This window comes from Peromyscus maniculatus, chromosome 3 (genome assembly GCF_049852395.1).
Source record: "Peromyscus maniculatus bairdii isolate BWxNUB_F1_BW_parent chromosome 3, HU_Pman_BW_mat_3.1, whole genome shotgun sequence".
Classification (NCBI taxonomy): domain Eukaryota; kingdom Metazoa; phylum Chordata; class Mammalia; order Rodentia; family Cricetidae; genus Peromyscus; species Peromyscus maniculatus.
In genome coordinates, this window is record NC_134854.1 from 58929192 (window position 1) to 58949983 (window position 20792).

Consider the following 20792-nt stretch of genomic DNA (forward strand, 5'->3'; position numbering starts at 1 on the left):
CCATCTTCTGCAGAGTTCCCAGAGCTCCACCTAATGTTTGGCTGTGGGCCTCTATATCTGCTCCCATTAGCTTCTGGAAGTAGCCTCTCTGATGACAATTGGGCTAGGCACCAATCTATGAGTATAGCAGAATATCATTAGGAATCATTTCATTGACTCTTTTGTTGTTGTAAGCTGTATTTGGGTCTACCCTAGGTCTCTGAGCTGTCCAGCTTCCTGATCTCAGCCATGGGCTCCCTGTCATGGCTGGGGCCTCAGGTTAAATCAGTCATTGATTGGGTACTCCTACAAGCTCTGAGCTACCATTGTCCCAGATTATCTTGTAGGCAGGGCAGGTTGTGGATCATAGATTTTGTGAGTGGGTTGGTATCCCGGTCCCACCACTGATTACAGAAGATGGCTGGTTCAGGCTCCATAGTCTAGGTAACTAGGAATCCTTGCTAGGGTTAACTGAGCATCAGTATTTTTAACAGCTCTGAAATCAGTTCTGATATTCAACTAGGTTTGGGGGCTCTTTGCTAAGACCCCCAATTCCCTGCCTTTACTCCTTCCCCAGCACTTCACAAGAGTCCTGATTGTCCCCTTGAATATAGAGGATTCCTGAGGGGAACTGCAGGCCACCAAGCAGCAGCTCAGTGAGGAGGGACATACAACCCACACCAGCCCCTGGTGAGCCAAAGGTGCTGCATTAGGCCACGCTATCCTCACAGTGGAGTCCCAAGCAGACTTACTGGAGGAAAGGCAGCTGCCAACGGCTGGCACTCATAGCAAGCGCCCTCCCTACACAGTCCCAATTGTTGCCTCGCTGCTGCCTCAGCCCTGCAGTCTGCAGGTTTGTTTGCAAACTCAGCAAACAGGGAGACAGCCTCCTCATACTCCAGTCACTGCAGGGACTGCTGGACTCTGTGCCAAATGCTACCATGCTGGGCCTCGCTGCCTGACCCTGGCCTGCCAGACGTTCTGTGCCAACCCATGTCCCTACATGCTGGCATGCACTACAGCCTCTCATGCTTGGCCAGGAACAAGCTCAACTTTCTGTCCCAGACCCATGGCTGACTTTGGATTGTGTCTGTTCACAGAGGTCAGGGCAAGGTCAGATTGAGGAAGTCTACAGATAGAATTGCTCACTGCCTTCACCCAGCCTGCCCAGGTGCTATGAGGAAGAGCACGGACCCCCTAAAGTTTCTCTCCTTCTCTGTGTCATTCAAATCAGAAGAAGTTTGGTCTGGGGAGATGGCTGAGCCATTAAAGTGTTTGCCATGCAAGCATGAGAGCCTGAGTTCAGATCCTCAGCACCCACACAGAACTGAGAACAGTGACATACATCTGCATTCCCAGAATTAGGGGGTAGAATCAGAGAGTCCCTGGGTCGAGCTTACCAACTATTCTACAACTGGTGAGCATCAGGTGCAGTGAGAGATTGTCTCAAAATATAAGGTGGAGAAATTAAGGAAGATACTCAGTGTCGATACACCCACGTGCTCCTGCATGCACATGAAAAGCTAATGGGTGGACCATAAAGGATGTTGGCTGGAGAACTTGGGTTCTGGCTGCATCACTGAGCCCCTATATTAAAACGGAGAATTTCTGCATAGCTGAGAGCCTAGAGTGTTGCTGGGGACTTGGTAGCTGGTTCTGGAATGAGATTGTGAAGCCCCATCACAGCATTTTCAAATCCTGTTCTTTCCCTGGCATGTAATCATAGGCCACCGAGGGCAGAAGTGGTTAGCCGCTACAGGGTACCTCTAGCCACCCTTGAAGTTGAACTTTAAAGTTGACCTTTTCATTTGGAGGGATGTCATCCGTTCTGGTAGAAGCAAACACCCTGCTTGTCCCAACTGTGATGACAGCCACTAATGATTTGGGGTGGATGCTGCAAGGAGTGGTTTTGAGTCCCTGTGTGCATTGTGTGATTAAATCTGCATAATGTCTCAGAGAATTTGAGGATGACAAATGCCTGGCTGAGCTACGAAGTGGTTGAGTGAAGAGCTTAGATTGTAAAAGCCAGGTACCATCAGCTGCATGCCCTGATTTCCAGACCTTATGACTCCTGCCCAACACCAAGTCATTGGCAACCACACCCTCTCCTCCAGTGGACTCTACACTTCTAGATACCTCTCCCTCCCAGCTTCTCTCCCTATTAAACTTCACTGTGGTGAGTAGGGCTGAAACTCCAAACCTTTCCTCAGGCCACCCACATTTGTCCACTGAAAATATCCCATTAGGCAGAAAAAGGGGCCCCCTCCTTCACTCACACCCTGGACCAGCAATTACTTCTGACCTAGCTGAGTCCCCTGTCTACATTACATATAGTACTGGTAGTCATTTGTCAATTGCAAGAACTATTCCAAGCTCTAATGTGATGCTGATCAGACTCATCATCCAGACAAGACATGAAACAGGTGTGCTGCCTCCCATCTCCTCCACTCAACCCTGGAAAGTGAACCTCCTAATTGAAACTATCAAGCATCCCCTTTGCCCCAAACTCAGTGTGGTGGGGCTAGCACCTGGCACACAGAGGTGTGAAGCTCTGCTCATCTCTACATCCTTGGGAAACATGACCATTCTCACCACACTGTTGGACCTGATTATCTTTCTGGTCCCACTTAGAGACAGGCGGTCAGCTAAACCAGAATTTACCTGGCACCTAGGAGAGGAGAGGTTTTCATTACCCTCGTTAGACAGATGAAGAGACTGAGGCCAGGACTTGAATGCAGGACGGGTTCAAAAGCCTTTGAGGTTTCCATCCCATCAGGCTTGTCTGGCCATATCTCCTCACGGACATAGTGACTCCTTTACTCACTCTGCTTTGTGTTACTGAGAGAGAAATTGCCAAGTACAGGTTGGTAGCTTTATACTTTATCATCACAAGCTGTGGTCTTTTGCCATCATAGAATTCAAAGCACATGCCAGATTGACATTCTCTGACTTTGTCAAAGTCATAAGAACTAGAAGAGAACTGAGCATCCTATGATAAAGACAGATACAGTTTTCAAGATGGGGGAGATCCTGGAGCAAGGAACCTGGGGCCTTTTCCAGTGTTAGGTTAGTAGGGTTTGAGGGTTTGTTCTACTAGGAAGGACAATGGAGTCCACTTTAAAGTGAGGACATCTGCCTGAGATCTTACTGCAAGTTAGGGGAGAGTTTAAAATGAGCATGCAGGTCTTAGGTCCCCAGTGCTAGTCTAGCACCCCATGACTGACTGCCTAAAGGGGAAATGAATCTGTTCCAACACAGCATGACTGAGTCTACACCTGTGGGAACCAAAAAGGGAGGAACTCTAGTCCTTGCCTATGGTCTTCTGTAGGGGAAATGGAGACTTCTCCATGCTGCATGGGGTTGACATGGTGTTTCTACTCCAACGCTTCTGGGTGAGCAGGTGACCTCACTGTGTGGTATCACTGTCAAACAGTGACTCTCCATTCAATGAGCTGGATAACTTTGCTAAAAGAAAATGCTTTGACAGACAGTGGTTCATTGTGCCAGTCCCAAAATGGACCAAGAAGGATCAGCAATGACGAATCAGACATGAATCGTCCCCATATTTCTAGAATGTTTGAAATTATATGAATATGAAAAACAACTAAAGCTTTGATCCTAAGGTACACTTTGGGCTAACCTGTAGTCTAGCTTATCTGTGAAAAATTCAGATTTCCCAATGTTAACTCCTGCTAGCAACTTCACAATCTCTCCAGAATTATTCTTTATGCAAAAGTCTGCTTGTGCATATGATGTGTGCTGCGCAGTTCTCTGAAAACTAAAAACTGATCTGGACATGGTGGTGCACACCTGTAGTTCCAGGACTCAGGAGATGCCAGAAAGAGGGTTAGTGAGAATTCAGCCTGGTAAGTGGATAATGAAAACCTGACACCTGAATAAATTGGAATACTATTCTGCTCTAAAGAAAAATGACATCATGGAATTTTCAGGAAAACAGATGAGGGTAGAAGGTATATTAGGTGAGGTCGCACAAAGCCTGCATGCTCTCCCTCCTGTGCAGATCTTAGGCTGTAATATATGTATGTACAGAGGTAATAGATGTACATGTGGATGCAGTATAACTTGTAGAAAGGAGAATAAGAGGAGGGCAGGATGCCTGTTATAGACACGAATCATGAAAGAGGATATGAAACTAGTGTTTTCCTAGTATTAACTCTGCCCAGGATTTCACTATGTGTGTGTGTAGAGGGGGAGGGTAAATGCAAAAATTATATTTGACAGTGAAAGTGTAGACTCCAGTGTGAGCCTCCGCTGGTTCACAATGGCTATTCTAACTGTATAGCAGTTCACCGAGATGTATAGATTTTTAAATCTGCCTAATTTCGCTGCAAGTTCTTTACAATAAAGTTTAATTAAAAAAAGAATCTCATCTGAGACACATATCAAGACCCTGTCAAAAACAAAATTTGAGTCATAAAATGCCTTTTTCAGAATCATGCTTTTTAAACTCAAAGATGAATCATGGTTATCGGTCCATGTCAGTAGATAGCAGACCAGTATTGTCCCCGAGCCTGGGTATTTCATCATAGTCCACCCTGTGGATGGACTTTCAGGTTTTTGTTTTTTTTTAAATAATCATTCACACAGCAAATAGTCAGTCATATGCTCAAGTCACTGGGATTTCTGCTGGAAAGACTGCAAAGGGAGCCTTGCTGGTCATTCGTTTTAGGTTTCAGCCATCGCCGCCAAATCCCATCCTCTTAGCATGCTGTACTGTAACTATTGCCCTTTCGTGTATAAGGTGCCCTCACAGCCTCTTCTTCTCATGTAGGGAATGTGTTATGCCTGTGCGGGCACCAATGACACAGTGAGCAAAGACTCTTTCCCTGATTTCCCCAGCAGCAGCCTGGGCCCATACTGCAAGCAGAGCCTGGGTGGGTGCTGGTGAGTTAAGCGGTACCTTGAGGCAAGTGGTGAGTAGAGACGAAAAGAATTTAGGTGACCTCGTGGCATGCACATCATCTCCTAAAGCCAGCAGCACCTGGCTTCCTGAGAGAGGGGGACCCTTAAGGCTTTCTCCATAAGAGGTATCACTTTCCATGCTTTGGGGCACAGTTTCCCAGGATCAAATTTCTTCTAGAAAGAGGACATTTGCCTCCTGCTCAAATGATGTGCCTATCTAGTTAGGGAGATCTGCAAGGAAAAGTGAGTTTGGTTTTTTTTTTTTTTTTTTTTTTTTTTTGTGGCCCAGAATGAGCACGTATGTGGGAAGAACATTGCTGTGATCAGATACCACATCTGAGCATACTCCCTTGGTTGCTGCATACATGCTCACAGGAATGGACTGTGGGAAGTTTCCATAGCCAGAGCAAAGCTGGGGACACTGGCCGGTGATGCCCTTGACTGAGAAAGTCAGGGGAAAGGGGAGGGCACTGAGTGGAGGAGGAACCATCCACCTACCCCGCTGCTTCCACAGAGAGCCAGAGCCAGCCAGCCAGGGGAGGAAGGGGCAGCATATGCCTCTAGACCAGCTTGTCTCTGCTGCCTGTGGGGCCTGGAGTTAGGTGTCCCTGTGCCAACCTCTCTTCCTCCCTCTCTTTCTTGGCTGCAGGAACAAAGGCCCCCATTGAGCAGGCTGAGCTTAGAAAACTCAGCCAGCAGGTCCGCAGCCCCAGCTCACATGAGTCCATTGCCTTTGTTAGTATTGCTGGTGAAAGATGGCTGGAGCAGGAACAACACTTTGATCCCCAGTACAAAGCTACTTCTTCACCTGCTACACAGAGGGTGGGGAGCCATTATCCCCCACTGCCCCAGTCAGGTTCTGGTCTTCTGAGTTTGTCTCTTCCTTCAGCCTTGACCTGAAGACTAGGTCAAGAAATAGCACCTTAGCCAATATTGGTTGTATTGGGTGGCAAAAGAATAGCATTGGGAGCTGCGTGGCCTCAGATAACCCCTGAAACCACAGAAGAGGGGGGCAGAAGATAGATTATCCCCAAGATCCCTTTCAGTGTTTTAACTCGGAGGATGACAGGGTGCTCCTTCTTTCCCTTGGTTCTATTTTCCCCGGATATAGGCAAGGCTGCTGCTGTCTGCATAGGATGAAAGTGTGATTGCCAGTCTTCTCCACTGGGGCATGCTGGCCCAGGAAAGTGTCCAGCTTGCACCACCACAGCCCTGGAGATTAGGTCTCCAGAGACGACTGTGTGATATGAGCATGACACTGTAGAGGACAGAGACTTTGACCTCCTACTGATAAGGTGAACTTGAAACTTGAGGCAATAACCTGAATTTGAGACAATAATCCAAAAATGGCTGATTTAAGGTAGAGTCAATATTTTGCCAAATGAGAATTTTTTTTTTTTAATGTATAGGAGCTTGACAGGGACCAGTTTCACTAATTCAAGCTTTCATCCATTCACGCATCTATGCCTTTCTGTTTGTATGCAGGCATGCATTTCTGTCTGCATCCATTCTTGCATCCATGCATGCATGCAGTCACGAAGGCAGGCATTCGCTCACGTGCCTGTTCTCATCCACTGTGCATGAGCTGAATACAAGGTGTGGGGGAGGCGGGGAGAGAGATGACTTCTAGCTGAGTATGATGCTGGAACAATAGATGAGCATTTATTATTGGCATTTCACTCACACACTCCTCTGTGCCATCCCGAGTAACCTCAGCCCTCCAGCATGAGTAGGGGAGAGGAAGGCCAGCAATGTGAAGGAGTTGCACACAGCACACAAGAAGGGGCAGACACAGTACTCAAACCCAGTTCCGTGTTTTCCCCCCGACTCCAGCTTCTCACTTGTCAATGAGACAAAGCTATTTCAACCTTCATTTCCTTCTCTGATTATTCTTGCCAGAGCCAGAGAGTATCCCTAGAGGAGGAAGAAATGTATAGAAAGCAACTGCTGGTCTCTTTATGGGGCTCCCACGGAGTGCTAGCTTCTTTGCTCACAAGGGTATTCATCCCACCCCTGAACTCAACTAACCTATCCTGGCCTTACAGTAAGCATCCTGTAGGGCTGTGAACTTTTCAAGCCAAGTCCTAGGTGTAGGTGTGGAGTGACAGGTTCCTCAGTCCCCTGGGTCGTATGTGGGATGAGCCAGCCATGCCTGGAAGACCTACTGGAAGCCTGCAGCTCTGGCCTCATTTCTCTTCCCACCTTTACCGCCACCTGGCCAAGTGACCTTGGGAAAGATGCTCAGTCTTTGTGGGCCCTGGCTTTTCCAACTATGCTGCAGGAAAGGGTTCAGCTCTTTTCTTGGGAGGGGTCTGGCTGAGGATGATGGTGTGCTCCTGAGGCACAGTTCACGGCGGGAAGCTCAAGAATGGGATGAGGTACAGGGATGGGCTGAGGTGTGGGGATATAGAGATTTCTTGAGGCTCTGCAGAAGCATAGCGCTCCTTGCCCTGCTTCCCAGCTACCACCACTAGCTAATGAGGAGCAGCATATGTTGCTGATTCCGGCGCCTGCACTCACTCCTTGGCTATCCAAGATCCCAGAGCAAACTGGCTTCCTATTAGGCATTTATACTTATTAATAGCAGCAAATTGCAGCCTTCCACAACATCTGCTACTGTTCATTGCAGAATGCTTCCTGAACCATTTTTATTAGTATTTTGTGACCAATACTCAGAGACAGCATGACTTATCCACCTATCTGAAAATGAATCCTCTGAACCCTGATGGGGCAGGGGGAGGGCTTTGCCAAGGTCTCCAATGCATCCAGAATAGACTGAAGTTCAGCCCTCAGCCTCCCATGCCTCATGCTCTGGAGTTATTTTGCTACTTCAAGTATCAATGACCTTGACCCAAGAACTCCTACCTACATGCAGGAGGACACAATATTGACAATATTGGCATACTCAAGAATACTTCCTGATGCATTGGCTCCATGGTCCAGGCATAATCGGGAGAACTCAAAATGCTCTAAGCAAACTAGTTCCCAAGGAAGTCAGTCCAATGAGCCAAGAACATCTGGAGAGCTAGGATCTCATTCCAGAGCGGTTTTTGGGTACTTTCACTAGAATGGACTCTCTTAAGATCTGTCTATCTATAGGCATAGACTTAAGAGAGCATGGCAGGCCTGGAAGGACATGAGAGGATCCACTGAGTCATACTAGAGCTGCAAAAAGTCTCTGAACATGCACCCGATACCACCAACCTCACTGTGGCACTGATGCCCAGGACAGAAAGAAGCTAACACATCAAAACCTATCTTTCCTTCATCTAACTCCTTCCCTACTATCTCTCACAAGACTTTTTTGTGCCCTTCTGTAATTATCTCCCTGTACCTATGTCTCAGCCATCTATTGCCACAACAGTATATATTATTACTAGGCTAACACAGAACTCAGTAGCACATGGTAGACATTTATTCTCATACAGCTTTATAGAGCAAGGCCATGTCCGATGTCTCACTGAGTAGTTCTGCTTCAAGCTGGCTTGACATCTGACTGTGGGTGGGGTTCAGTTCTTGCTCCACACAGGTTCTTTGAGGCCCAAGAGGAAGTAGAGACCTTGGAAACTCTTCTTGTAGAGATGCCATAGGCACAGAAAGACAAAGTCAAACCCATGAGCAAATCTCAAGCATGTACTGGCCCTGTGCTCCCTACCATCTCATTGGTCAAATAAAGTCTTGAAGCCATGCCCAGTGTCAAGGGTAGAAAAAGGTATATTCTGCCTCCTTGTTCTCAATGAGGCAACAGCAAGGGTGATAGGGTGATCCTAAAAGACTGACTTAGATGAAATGATGCAACGTATAGTCCACAACTGCCTGGACTAGTGTCCTGACAGCTACCTCTCTCAAGCAGCTGGGTTAGAAAGACCCCTACTACCACCACCGCTGAGAAGAGAAGTGAGTTTAAGGATTCCACATATCTGGATGGATTCAACCATAGGTGATAGTCCTGGCCATGAGGGGCTTCCTGAGACTCCATGAATTCCTTGCATGGCCTCAAGTCAGAAGAAACAAACCTAGAAATGTAGCCAGAGGCCACTAAAGGAACAAAATGCCTGAGGAGAGACTGTGGAAGCTCCTGAGACCATGCCACAGAGATGCATATGCATTACTGAGTTAATTTGCTCCTAGAAGGGGACCAGCTTTCTTCAGCTACACTTCCCTTGCTTGGGAACAGGAGACAGGAGGACAGCATGAAGGATGGCACTGAGGGCCACATCTGTGCAGTTTGACAGCTCCCTGGGAACCTCTTCGAGTTTCTTAATGGGTCTTCTTGCTTCTTTTTTTCTTTTTTCCTTTCTTTCTTTCTTTCTTCTCTCTTTTTTGACAATTTTGAAGGAAATTGGGTACTTAGGAAGCCTTTTGGACATTTAAATTAACTCCAGCCATCAGGCTCAGTATAGCCACTGTGGCATTAGCATCCAATTATAAGAGCAGAGATGGAGTAATAACTCACATTTCGACCAGGATGTCAAATGCTTAAACAAATGAGAGATGCACACAGTGACTGTGAGCAGTCCAGAAGGAGTGTTTCTGCGTGAAATCTGCAGAGTAGCAGGCACCCTTTGGAACAAGAGCTGCAACAGGCAGAGTAGGGCCCCGCCTGCCAGAGAAAAGTATCTTGCAAAGTACAGGGAAAACCGTCAGAGGCTGGTCAGCAGGGAGCCAGACCTCATGAGACCACCCTGATTCCTCCAGCCACTAGAGGATGCTCAGCTTCTGATAACCTCTAGGAATGGAAGACCAGGGCCAGTGTTGAAAGCTGAGATGGGTCCTTTGCTCTATTCTATCACTCACCCCCTTCCTAGCCTAGGCTACTGATTTATAAATTGGTGGTCTTTGGTCATGAGACCAGTGAGGTAAGGAGGATGACAGTAGTGATGATGATGATGATGATGATGATGATGATGATGATGATGATGATTCTATTGATAAAGGTAGAGATGGGGCATAGCTTAGTCAACAAAAGGGCTTGGCTTGCAAACATAAGAATTTGAGTCAAGTGCTAGAACATCCAGGCACAGTGGACCCCTGGGGTTGGATACTAGCCAGCTTAGACTTGTTGGTGAGCTCCAGGCCAGTGAGAGACTCAGTCAAAAAAACAAGTTGAGGCACCTGAGAAATGACAGTCAAGTTTGCCCTCTAGCACACATGCACATACATACACACAAATATTACATATACACCTATACATGCACACACACAAAGTAATATAGTCTAAGACCAAGCCAAAGTATACTATATTATTTAAGGAAGCTAAGCTTAGCTGGAAAAGAACGAAGATAATCAGTGTGGTTCCCAGGAAGGCAGTCTGAGGAGGGAAAGTATGGGGAAGGGAGGATAGGAAAGAGCCCACAGGCCATGGGAAGAAGGGTAATTATCTGAAGCAGGGTTGGGCAGCAAAGATGCCTCAGAGGTTAAGAACATATACTGTTCTGCAGAAAACACAGGTTCAGGTTCCCAAACCCTCCTTAGGTAGCTCACAACTGCTGAACTCTAGTTCTGGGGTCCTCAGTGCCCTCTTCTGGCCTCAGAGAACACCTGCTTACACGTGGTGCACATAAATTCATATGTAAATATATGAATTTATGTGTTATAAACATAAATTCAAAAATAAAAGGAACAAATCTTTACAGTCAGGGACTATTCACCAGCATGTGAACCATTTGGATTCTGAGCCTCTTGGAGGGTGTGGAGGAAAGGAAAGTTCTGGATAGATAGGCTGTGACATTATCTTTTCAAATCAGGAAACAAATGATAGTGCATGATGGGAGGCTTATCTCCAAACCTTTGTCTACAGGAGATTAAACTGAGGAGCTGAAAAATGCATGTCTATTTACTAAGGTATCATCTCAGAATATCTCATGAGCATGAATGCATTAGCCTGCTTGCCCCGACAGTGGGAGCTGAGCAGGTGTTCTCAGGCCAGTTCTGGCCTGCTGAAGATGAGCCCTTTGCCGAAGTCCACTCAGAAGACCATTTCTACAACATTTTGATAATGACTGCACAACAGATATACCATGAAATTTGCTGTTTTAACTGTTTCTGGGTGTCCATGGACATTAGAGCATACGTAAATGGTGCAGCCATTTCTGGAACATTTCATCTCTCTAAACTGAAACTCTGTACTCATTCAGTAGTAACTCATTCCTCCCTCCTTATGCTCAGTGCCTGTCAGCCACCATTCTAATTACTCACTATGACAATCAATTGTCCTTTTTATGTCTTACCCATTTGATTTAACATATTGTCCTTAAAGCTGATCTAGAATTTCTTCCCTTTTCCCTCTCTCCTTCCTTCCCTTCCTTTTTAGCTTCTTGAGATAAGATCTCTCTTTGTAACCCAGGCTGGCCTCAAGCTTAGTTTAGACTATGCTGGGCTTGAACTTTTACCTCTCCTGCCTCAGCTTCCAGAGTTCGGGGGTCATAGGCATGTGCCATCACTCTGCCTTCCTTTCCTTTGAAGGCTGAATACCATTTCAGCCTAAGTTCACACGACATTTTGTCCATCCGTTCTTCTGTTGATGGACACTGGGTAACTTCCATTTTAACTATTGTGAATAATCCTGCTAGGAATCTGAACGTGCAAATGTGTCTTGGAGGCCTGGTTTCACTTCTTTTGACTGTGTACCCAGCAGTCAAGTCACCGTGTTACATGGCACAGCTCCGTGTTTTTGAGGAATTGCTCGCTGCCTGGAAAGTTTCTATACAAAGGTAGAGCAGTGCCCAGCAGTGGTGGCACATGCTTTAATCCCAGCACTTGGGAGGCAGGGGCAGGTGGGTATTTGTGAGTTCAAGTCCAGTCTGGTCCACTGAGTGAGTTCCAGGACAACCAGGGTTACACACAGAGAAACCCTGTCTCAAAAAACAAAAACAAAAAAAAAAAATTAAAAACCCAGAAACTGTGGTAGTAGCACAAAGGTAGAGCAGTGTGCCAAGACAGCTCTACAGATCACACCTCCCTCTTGTTCCAGGAGCCACGTTCTTCCCCTGCTCTAGTGTGGGGGTGTTCCTGAGAAGGGATGGGCTCCCTCCCTGGAAGCACTAAGGGCTCCACTGTAGCCACATCAATCAACAACCCCTCCTGGAGTCCAGTGGCCAGGGAAGGGACCTCAATCTTCTGTGGTCTCAGCTACCATCTATCACTATGATGGCTCAGGTCACACTGTCGTCCGATTGTTCTCCCCACAGAAGTCAGCCCCCTGACACACATACGCTTCTCTTTTTTCACCTCTTCCTGTGGTCTGAATTCCCTCACTTGGTTAATTAGCATGCCTGGCACTGTAGCTTAAGACTTTCATCAGCGTGGGGTGCTTTTAATTAATCGTGTGGCTCTGCATCTGGAGTGGTTTGTGTTCCAGGGTCAGGAGAGGAACTGAGGTGGGGGATGGAGAGGCAGCTTTGTTTGGTGTCCAGTGCAGGTAGAGAATCCAGATACTGGGGTGGAGAGAGGAATCATGGGGGCAAGTGGCTGAGAAACCATCTGGCCACCTTTGGAACATACTAGCAAGGTGTGAATCAGAGCCCAGGACTTTAGGGTATATATTTTACAACCGAGATGAATGGCTATACTAATTCCAGTTTGCCAAAGTGATTCTAAAGTGTCAGGAAAACTTCTGGCGCACTCTAGAATTGTCCACAGGAAAGCAATGTTGTGGCTAGAGAAGACGAAGCCACAGAGGCAGTACTGGGCAATGCTGGAGAGCAGGTGGCCTGAGAGTGGGACTTCTGAGAGTCCCTGGTCCCTGGTTCTGCAAAAGGGAGAGAGATGACATCAAACCCTCAAACAATGACAACTGTTTTCTTTGGTCTATTGGAATTCCCTTGTGGCCTGTTAATTTTAGCATCCATGCTTTAAGAGACTGGGGAACATTTAGATCAACCTCACAAGCAAATAGTAAAAAATGACATGATGCCTAGTGGGAATGAGCTGTAAGGAAGGCAAAAATCTCTGTTGTTGGTCTTTCAAAGAGAAAGTTCCAGATTCCCAGATAATGTCTTCAGGGTGTGTTCTCTTGAAAGTCTCTAGTATCATGTTTATACATATCCATGAAAGCCAAACAATAAGGGTGGAATGACTTGGGTGAGGTTTTGTCTGGACACTTAGAAGGAGCTGGAATGTCAGCTTCAAAAGGAATCTAGAATGAGCCCTATGGTTGCTTATTTTATAGATGATTGAAAAGAGACCTGGAAGGAACTGTTCAAGTTCATCTGGAGAACCAGGAGCAAAGCAGTAGCTAAGATCTAGCTCTCAGACTGTTGGGGGCTTTTGTCCTGTCACATATAGATGTGTAGCTGAAATCAAAGAACGATGTAGAGCTGACTGGGAAGCTAGGAAAGGGTCTGAATCTAACCGGGAAGCTCAGGGAACTTCAGAGCCCCATCTGAAGAGTGAAATGGTGAATGGCTTAGGAGCTGATGTCACCTTTAAAGAGGAAATGGCAGGATGGATGAAGGGACTAAGGATCTTCCAGATCTATTAACTCCCAGTGTAGCTCCCCAGAGCTAGGGAAGGCTCAGAGCATGTCTCTGTGACGCGGGAGATGGGTCAGTGCAATGAGTGACAGGGAATGCAATGCTCACAGAAAAGCCTGTGATAATCTTAACCATCCCTGTGGAGGGCTGGACCCTGGACCCCATATGAATCAGTTTCCTGGTCATATGCTTCAGGAATAGAAACATGGGGTTTAATCTCAAGTTTAAGGACAGGAAAAACAAGTCTCAGAGACAACAGGGTCTCATTGCTAGTGATGGCCAAGGGTGCTTTGAACCTCCCTCTGTAGGCTCTGACATCTTTTCCAACCAAGGGGGGGGGGATGGCAGCTGTTTAAAATCAAGAGAAGAAGGATTTTATAATTATGGCCTACTGACATTATTAAACACCAGTGGCAAGTTATTTTTAGAATGCAAAGGTTTTTCAGGTATCCAACTCAACCAGGGGATGGCTCTTTACTCAAAAGTGGCATACCCCAGAACTCCAGAGAACAGGAATACCCTGGAATCCCAGGGCATACTTCAGAACCCTGAGGCAGGCCCTGAAGCCCGGGAACATACCCTGTAGCCCCAGGTATACACTAGAAACAGAGCTAACATCCCAGAACCCCAGAACACACCCCAGCATCTTAGGGTATACTCCAGAATTGTAGGGTACACCCTAGAGCCCAGGGTTCACCCTGGAATTCCAGAGCATATTCCATGCAAGGCAGATTATTGAACATGTTGATAGGAGAAACTGGGGAGAATGTTAATTAAGTTTAGACCAAGAAAATGCTTTTGATTGAACAAGCCATGATATTTTTCCTTTAAGCCCATGCAAAATATGGAGTGCCAGACAGGCAGCTGGAACCCATGAAAACATGATTATGTACTTACGGTTCCCAACTTTCACCATCTATAGTCCTTTTTATTATTTTTTCCCCTCGGGGAGTCATATTTTGAAAGATTCTGTCTACTAAACAAACTGCATTTATTAAGTCATAATATATTTCCTACTTTAATATGGGACACACATGAGTATGCATAAACACATAAAATAGCAACAATCCAATTTCCATTAGGCTTTTGGAAATATGAAAAATAGCTTGTGAATCTCATTCCTACTCCTGAATTTCTAGGAGTCAGGGTCCTCCGGGTTGAGCACTATTATGTATGTGTTTACATGACTAGAAGGTATTTGCTTAAGGAGGGGAAGAAAAATTAAAGTGGTACCAAGATTAAGCTAAATTCCTAGCTGCCTGTAGAGCCAGCAGGCTAATTGATTTTAAAAAAGAAACTGGTCATCAAACTTAATTATAAAGACATTGAGGTGCTCCGGGGAGTCACCTGGGCAATGGTAGAACTTAAGACGAAATTCTAGGGGCCAGAGAGATGGCTCATTGGGTACTGATGTTTGTCACCAAGCTTGATAGCCTGAGTTCTATCCCTAGAATTCACAATCCCTGAAAGTTATTCTCTGGCCTCCGCATGTGTGCACAACAAACGCACGTATGTGTGTGCATGCGCATACAGACATACACATAAAAAAAGTGTGAAAAACACAGAAAATTCCAAATACAAAGCAAAGACATTGAAACAAGCCATGAAGGCCAAGGGCAAATCTGTGAGAATGAGAGGAGGCTGCTACAGAAAGACAGATGAAGGAAAGAAGGAAATGAAGTCAAAGGAGCCCATAGTGGGACTTGGAATTAATTATTAATTAATTCCAAAGGAGTGTGGAGACTAATTGAGCAGGCTCTGGTGCCAGTTTCCCTGTGCAGGAGTTACATGTAGCCCCTGCCAAGTGGACATAAGTGTACAGCACAGATGCTTTATGGAACAGCAGGGAAAACACAGCCCCTGCGCTCACTCATGAGCAGAGACGGTTCAGCCGGGTCAGTGTGCACAGTTTACCATGCCAGTTCTGATCATGACCATAGCTAGTTGTCCTGGCTAACTAAAAGACTAGACAAGAAGCCCTCCATTGAGAAAAAAATGATATATAAAATATCCCAAATGAAAAAAAATATATTAAAAAAAAACCCTTTTTATAAAGAAGAAACTGGCAAAATAGGAAATAAAGACCAAGGCTATAAAAAGAAAATTAAAATTCCATTTGATCATGAGTGTCATCTTTAAATACCTACTATGTAGCAGGTACTTGAGCATCATGTAAGGCGACATCAAGGCTGCCTTAGAGAACAAAGAAAATTCAAACGATATTTAAGAGCGTGCAGGAAATGGAGGCATTTGGGCTAAGTGAAAATGTCATGTGGAACATTTTATGTTAACAAGCTGCTGTTGGAAGCGAATGTAAAGTCTCTGGGCTGGAGAGGAAGCCTCAAATCATGGAACGGGTGTGGGTAGGGGGAAATAGCAAGGCTGATCTTTGAAAGAACTGCAGTGAAATCAGTTTTTGGAGCAAGTTGGTCAACAGTATGAAGCAGGAGGAGGCAGGAGGCAGCCACAGGGTAGATCAGTCACCTTGTTAAACAGCCAGGAGGAAGAAGAGGGAAGGGTGCTGGGCAGGGGGTTAAGTGCTCTCTGGAAAAATAAAAGTGCTAACCTAAGGGAAGGGAGTGAGGGGAAGCAAAACAAGATGGAGAAAGAATGAGCATTTCGTTTATTACTTTGATAGGAAACAAATATGTAACGGATTGGGTATTTGCAGAAATATTTGGGGGTGAGGGTAATAGGAAAATTTAAGTGTATGGTGTGTAAGTCTCTTTTATGATATTTTATATGAACTCAATGTGTTCTGTATTCCCAGACACATCTTAGAACCTAGTAAGTGGTTATATCCTCAGGATACTATGCAGCCACTGACTCCAATATGGCTCCCCAAAGTTTCTTTGTTGCCGGAGCCCTAAGCACCTCCACGCTCCTTCGCTGTCTCGGGTGATATGATGATTTTAGAACGGCAATTTTAGCTGTGAACCACAGGTGCTCTGCCGGCTCTTGACTGCTTCTTCGTCTTCATTGTGCTGTTCTAGCTCACCAGAGTTCCTGTGGAGTCCTGTGGGCAGTATCGGAGCTGCGGCGAGTGTCTTGGCTCAGGTGACCCCCATTGTGGCTGGTGTGTGCTCCACAACACGTGAGTACCATCGGCTGCCCCCTCCCGCCTCCTGCCAGTGGCTCTCACCCTCCTCTCTGTCCTTCCTCTCTCTCCTTCTGCACTTTTCTCTTCCTCGCCCTTCCTTCCCTGCACCTTTTGCAAGCTTTATCACTCTGCCATTCTTTCTGGGTTCACTTTAACTTGTCCAGTTCCCCTAAGACATGTATGGCAATGATACCCTGGAGAGTCACAGGGAGGCAGACCCTTGGACTTATTTGAATTCAATTTGCTGACGTTTTAGAAGATTCCCCCTCCCTTCATCCCTGCCCTCAATGACAGGGGATTTTTTTTTTCTCAAAATTCAACCAGACCACTAAATTATATGCTAGGTATATATGTGATATCCATCTTGTAACTCAGCATCCATTCAATATACTCTGTGCTATAACCATAGAACTTCCTGTTACTTTTATGTGTGACATACATGAGGACCCTTCCTTGGCTGTCACAACACCTATAAGCTGGCTACAAATAAACTCAGGCCTAAAGTCAGGAGGGAAGAAAGGCCAGGGCAACTGCTAGCACATAACCATGTGCTGCTGCTGCTGCTGCTTCTGCTTCTTCTTCTTCTTCTTCTTCTTCTTCTTCTTCTTCTTCTTCTTCTTCTTCTTCTTCTTCTTCTTCTTCTTCTTCTCCTCCTCCTCCTCCTCCTCCTCCTCCTCCTCCTCCTCCTCCTCCTCCTCCTCCTCCTTCTTCTTCTTTTCCTTCCATTTATTCTCTAGAAGAGGGGAGAAGGCAATCAGATTCATCTGGAAACCAATAGTAACTTGGTGAATGAACTGAAAATGCAGACAACGAGCCAGGAAATAGGAGAGAGCTGAAGATCATTTTTAATTTCTAATTAATTTTTATCTGCCATGTATCAGTGTTTTGCCTGCATGAATGTCTGTGTACTATGTGTATGTTTGGTGCCCACAGAGGCCAGAGGAGGGTTCTGATCCCTCAGAACTAGAGTTACAGATGGCTGCTAGCTGCCATGTCAGTGCTGGGAATTAACCAGAGCCCTCTAGAAGAGCGGCTGCCCACTGAGACATCTCTCCAATCCCAAGATCTGTATTCTCTCCTCCTGGAAGAGCTATCATAGTTAGACCCCATCCAGTGGGATTTGTCCCTTCTCCAGCCATCACTGATTCCTGTGGCCACCCGAAACCTGATCTTCTCTGAGCTATCCACAAGCCCCATACGATAAGATTTTAGTCTTCTCATTAACAGCCTGAAGTACTTGGGACCAATAACATTTGTTGTAATTTTCAGTAATTTTGAACTATAAGAAATTGGAGGTGGGATCTTATCTCTCTCCTCTTCCAAAGGCAGGAAACACTCTCTTAGATTCTGACAGTTAAAAACACCCTCCTAATTTCTCACACAGCCTCTCCAATAGAACAGCCAACTTCCTTTTTTCTGGGTGTTGGACATAATGAGGCCTTGAGTTCCTTAAGGGAAGGCCTGAAATCTGTTAGGCATGTTATAGCAAAAAGAAATTGAGAACCACTGAGCTGCACTCGACTCGGAGGCAGATTGGAAACTGTGCTGAAACGGACATCAAGGTCATCTGGTAATAGTGCAGTAGCCCCAGGATTGGCCCCCACAAAGGACGGTGGAGAGGTGCATTTGGAAGGCAGACCAGCTTGTGTCAAGTCAGAAGAGGTCCCCGATGCTACCTTGTAAGGCAGAAGGAGATAAATTTCTTTGTCCAGCATACTGAGACCTCCCAGAAAAGGAATGAATGCATTCTCAACCTAATTCCTTCCTTGGGAACTTTGAAGCTACCTAACTGACTGGTTGGGCATGCCTTAGTTATCACAGCATGGTACAATTGTTATTTCGGGGCAATCATTAAAGCTGGCCCCTTCCTGAAATCCTTCAGGACCAAAACGCAGGTCTCTGTTGTCCCTGTTAGTTTGTGCCATGATGCTATCCCAGCCCCATAGGACACTGATCTCAGTGAGCATTCAGGACACTGGGGCTTAAAGAAGGTTCCAGAAGGGCCAGAGTGCCTCACCACCCAGCTCCACAGCTAGGTTAAGCAGGTCTGAGAAGAGAAAATACCATTCACTGCTTCTTATATGTCTTCAGTCTCCCCTTGTATGGTGCCATCCCTGACTCCTATGGCACAAAACAAAGATAAACTAAAGCCAGAGGATAGTCAGGGTCATTCATAAAGCAGGTCATCACATAGGAAAGCCAGCAGCTCTAGTCTCAGGATGCCATAAAGGACACAGTCATGGACGTGACTGTGGTGTCTGACCCAGAATAAAATCCAAGTCTCCCCAGCATCCCCAGCCCTCCTCTATGGCCTGGAAAGAGGATGCACAGTTTGCCTACTTCACTGGGTTATAGCAGAACTGATGAGGCTAACCATTTGGGTCAGATGCTTGGCGAGCAGGACACTGGCACATCAGGTAGGGGAGTCAATCATCTCATAGGCTACAGCAAGGGCTGAGAGCTCCGAAGCGTCCTTCCTCTTAGGCTTTGGCCGACTCTTGTGATTTCCTAGATGGCCCTTGAATGGTGTGCCCGAGTCCCTGAGGGTATCACAGCTTCAAGCTGCCTTTGCTTAACCAGCAGATGTTCGTGCTGTTTCTCCTCACCTCCTTCAGCCTGGCATCACATCTCACTCCAGTTTGCACATCAGATGTCAACCCTTACTAAACACAGGCTCTCGGAGAACAGAGGCTGTACAAGGGTTGCCTTGTCTGCCACCCAGAGCTGAGCTGCTGCTTCTGGGACCTCTCCTTACCCAAGGGGTTACAGTGGGAGCTACTATGTGGCTATGACAGGAGAGCGTGTAATGATTGCTGAAATCAATGTGGTCTAGTTCGCCTGTCTTGTACACTTGTGAGGCTGTGAGTACCACTGATTCGCATTATATGTAGTAGTGGTATTCTTTTCTGGAGCAGGGAGGTGTTTGAGACAGGGCTTCTCTGTATAGCTTTGGAGCCTGTCCTGGAACTCACTCTGTAGACCATGCTGGCCTCAAACTAATAAGATCTGCCTACCCCTGCTTCCTGAGTGCCAAGATTAAAGATGTGCACCACCACTGCCTGTTGTAGTGGTATTTTATAAAGATCTGTGAACACTGAATTAGCAAATACCAAACCACTGCCCCTAAGAGAAAAAGAGAGTCAGGTTACTGAGAACCTCTGGTCACAACCTTTTCATCAATGGGTTGGTACATAACCTCGTTTGTTGGACATCTGTATTAAGACGTCTTCCTCAATCAACACCGCCAATTCATTGACATTCAACTCATGGCCAACAGAACTGTAACTTCATACCTGGATGAAGATTCTCATGATTCTCCTGCCTCCATGTCTTCTGCATATCCTACAGCATGTGCCTCTACAACACACACACACACACACACACACACACACACACACACACACACACTCAGAGGGTCTGAGACCAGTCCTGCACTTTCTATGCTGGACACAGTGCTAGCCTCAGGGATGCAAAATGACCAGGTTATATTGTCTCTGTCGTGAATCTTCTTGGGGACCAGGCCTTTGGTACAATGATGGGGTCCCTGAATCAGCATTTGTCAGGCTTCCGTGCTGGCAAGACCCTGTGCTAAGTGGCCCTGGCCCTTGCTGAGTGCCCCAGCAAACTTGACCTTCATGAAATCCATGCAAAGAACAAAACAGGAGCCGCTGAGTGTGTGGCTCCGTCTGTTTTCTTGGTCATTTTTGAGGAATAAGGTAGTGTGCGTGTGTGCGTGCATGCGTGCATGCGTGTGTGTGTGTGTGTGTGTGTGTGTGTGTGTGTGTATGTTTTAGACAGAGACTGACAAAAAAGAACAAGAGGGTAGGAGAGAGCCATAGGGAAAAAAAAAAAAACAGAGGAATGAGAAGCCTGATGACAGAGCCTTTGCAAACAGGTGGCCATGTCATTGAAAGAGCTTTTGTACCAGGGAGGTCACTGGAGGGCTATGAGCCGAATATGCTGAAGAGATGGCCCAGTCATTTCAATCCTTTCTGCTGTTCCCCCCTCTGCCCTAGTGAACGTGACAAAGTGCATACCTGCCAGCCTAGTGTGGCAGAGAAGTGTCCCCCCCCCACCCTGTTCTGCAGCCCCCGGCCCTGCCTACAGGCCCGTCTTCCTAACGGCCAGGGCAGCAGTCACAAAGCTGCCTGTTTATTCAACCTGCAGTTTTCAGCCTGCATTCCCAGGGCTGTCCTCTCTGTCTGAGCCCACCTGTTCTGATTTGGGCAAACGGGAATGAAACCCCTTCAAGCCCAGTCTGCCTTCGCCCCATCACAGCTGTCCCCTGTCCTGGGCCTGGAACAGCACCACCACCA

At 46.4% G+C, this 20792-nt stretch overlaps 1 protein-coding gene across 2 annotated transcripts in view; it reads left to right on the forward strand.

Moving 5' to 3' along the window:
- The window catches only part of Plxna4 (plexin A4), a 464905-nt gene that overhangs the window by 336090 nt on the left and 108023 nt on the right, over positions 1-20792 (forward strand). For both annotated transcript variants that reach the window (XM_076566560.1, XM_006991601.4), the window contains exon 5: positions 16370-16470. In XM_076566560.1, coding sequence (XP_076422675.1) covers positions 16370-16470 — 101 coding nt within the window. The remainder of the gene's footprint in view (positions 1-16369; positions 16471-20792) is intronic.